At 43.9% G+C, this 2,890-nt stretch overlaps 1 protein-coding gene across 1 annotated transcript in view; it reads left to right on the top strand.

Moving 5' to 3' along the window:
- The window catches only part of FOXK1 (forkhead box K1), a 25,759-nt gene extending 23,260 nt beyond the window's left edge, over window positions 1-2,499 (top strand). Inside the window, exon 11 of the mRNA XM_014520093.2 lies at window positions 2,010-2,499. Within this exon, the coding sequence (XP_014375579.2) occupies window positions 2,010-2,227 (218 nt within the window). The 3' untranslated portion in view covers window positions 2,228-2,499. The remainder of the gene's footprint in view (window positions 1-2,009) is intronic.
- Window positions 2,500-2,890: the final 391 nt, after the last annotated feature.

The raw sequence follows: 2,890 nt of genomic DNA, 5'->3' as shown, positions 1-2,890 counted from the left end.
TCTTTCCCTTCCCTGGAGGGTTTTCATCTTTGGCAAATAACTGTCTTGAGCCTAATTTCTTCTACCTGTTTCTCTCTACCAGCCAGCCCTTGCCCTTGGTGTTGCATACTAAATCTTCCCCGATACTCTTAGTACACCATTAAACCCTGAATCCTATTCTCAGAATATCCTTCTTTCTTTTACTGTCTGTTTTGCATCCAGTCTCCTCTCACTGAGTCTTGGACAAAGAATCTAAGATAATGGTTCCTCCCCTCTTCCCATCCTGAGATGATAGATTCATGGACCCTGGGATATTTCATCACTTCTATCATTGCAGGATTGTTCCCCTCGGGAGCTTGTCTAGCAATTTGTCCAGTCTAGTTTTGAAAGTCCCAAGCTTATTTTCCCCTTGGGAGATTCTGTGTTCTTCCTCAGAACGGTAGGCATCCTCCTATAAAGGGTGAGGAGTGCTAATGGCAGAAACCTTGTTCTTTGTGAGATACTGCTTCCTCTTCCGAAGAGATTATAAAAATTGCAGCTTCTCTTCTATGCTGTCCATGGGCAGTCAGCATTGTAATGTCTTAGTTGCATGGAAGTTTCCTTAAAAAAAGATGAACTAGATACTGCTTTGCCATAGCATTATGCAGATGTTAAAGTAGGACCTTTTGATTGCTAATTATTCTTCATTTATATTTGGGCACTCTAACATCACTAAAATGTGTCTTGCTTTTTGTAATCGGATGTAATTATTGGAATCCTTCTGGTGGCTCCGAGCCTTCAATTAAGTGGTGATAAACTGTCTGTGCTGAGGCTGGGGAGCACAGAAAAGGCTACCTGAAGCTGGTTACAGTACCCAAATTGAAAAATCTGGGTTTTTTCTTCCTCTTGCGTTCCCTGGGTTTTTACTGTTTTGTTCTGATTTCTAGCCTCTTCTATGGAACCAAGATGGTTCTTCTGATTGGTGATCAGTGACTTCCCCATCTACTTGTCTTTGTGGGGATTTGAAGAACTTTGTTCCTCTTCCCATCCTGAAGCTCTGATTTGTGTGCCTTAATAGTGGACATACCTCTGACATCAGCTCTTGCTATACCTCCTCTTGGTATGAATTCCATTGAGGGCATGCCTTTCTCTCCGAGTCCCCTTTGGCTACATTCTCTATCATGATAAAGTCCAAGAACTCCATGTACCTGGATTTTTAAAGTGGTTTTACTTTTTTAAGCTAACCTATAAGCATATTCTTGCTTGCTGTGCCTTACACCATAGAGATTTTATGCAGAATGTACAAGAATAAGTTCTTTTAAATGAAAGTATGTTATTCTACTTCTCTTTTGTTTGTTACTGGGAGAAGGTTGTCAGTATTTGGGGTACAGCACGGGAGCCAGGAAATCCTAGGCTCTCCCAGCTCTGGGAACCCTGCCATGGCTGAGGGCAAATGACTTAAACTCCCTGCCTCAGTTAGTTGCTTGAACAAGGCAGATGACACTTGCCCCATCAGAGTTTTTGGTGTAATGTTTCTCCTTGCACAAGTTTTCCACACCATACAAGCTGCCAATACAACTGGCTTTCTCGTTGGCAGTCTTGGTAGGGGCTTAGCTTTGGAGCCCAAACTGCCATTTCACCCATTGAGGTGATCTCTGTAGGTCAGGGTGAAGACACTGTAGCATGGCAGCCTGTCAGAACCTTGGACTGTGGCTTTGCTCTCTGGTGCCACGGATCCAGGATACTTCACCGTCACGGTCTAGTGGCTGTAACACAAGAGTGCAGGTTTCCTTAGCACATGGGTTCAGCTGTGTGTATTAATGGCTTTAAAGCAGAAGATCCTACAGTGAAGATACTGGAGAAGGGCAGAATATCAGTGTTTGCTGAAGTTGGGCAGAACTTAAACTCAGAAACTTTTTTTTTTGTAAATTGCTGGTGAATTTACACATCTGCCAGATCATTTCCCTCTCCAGCAGGCTTCAACTTTATTGTAGAGTAGCAAATATTTTAGTGCCTTTGCCAAATTAATCCTGTTCTCTCCCTTTCCCCAGCTCTCGCAAGCCCGCTGCAGCTCCTTGCAGCCCAGGCCAGCTCGTCCACTCCTGTAGTAGTCAGCCGGGTGTGTGAGGCAGGGACCGAAGACTTAGGAGCATCATCGGGAGAGCCTGATGTCAAAAGACCCCGGATAGAAGAGGCCGGCGGAGCAGTCTCCACTCAACCTGGGGTTATCACGTCTACAGCCCCACAAGGACAGGCAACCAACGAATGAGGAACCGGTGGGCAGAGCTGGAATGTCATGAGGGTGGGTGGCATAAGCCTCGAAAGCAGCTTTCGAAGAAGAAAACAATCTGCAACCGCAATAGTCTGAATAAAGAGCTCGTTTTAAGATTAGATTTTAAACGGCAGGTCAGCCATCTTTTAGACCCTCGAGGTGCCAAAAAAGAACGAGAAAAACCTTCCCAACTACCTGTACCCGGAACTTGGTTCTGCCTTTAATTATGGGATTTTTTTCCTCTTTTTAGATTAAAAAAAAAAAAAAAAGACAACTGATTGTATGACTGCTGGGATATTTTTAAAGTATCTTGCCCCTTTTTTGCTCCAGGGGGATGGGAGTTGCAGTTCAGCATCTGAAGGAATGCATCATAGACGTATCTGCTCCCTGGGGAAGAAGGCTTCTCATTTCTGATGCCTTAATACTCTGCTTCTCAGAGCTTTGAAACCGAGGACCATTTCGAATAGCCCCCAGGGTGGTCAGTGCTGAAAAATGGGTGCAGCTTCTCATAACAGCATTAAAGTGGTACCAAACTGAAAAAAAAACAAAAAAAAAGCCCAGAATGATTTTTAAGTTGAAACATCATTAATATGAATGTTTATTTATGTGAGGATTTGGGATGGGAGCTCTAGGGCTCAACCAGCTGGATCTTCAAAATGC

Source organism: Alligator sinensis, unplaced genomic scaffold, assembly GCF_000455745.1.
Source record: "Alligator sinensis unplaced genomic scaffold, ASM45574v1 scaffold402_1, whole genome shotgun sequence".
NCBI lineage: Eukaryota > Metazoa > Chordata > Crocodylia > Alligatoridae > Alligator > Alligator sinensis.
Note: the sequence above shows the minus strand (reverse complement) of the source record. Positions and strands in the feature narration are given on the sequence as shown.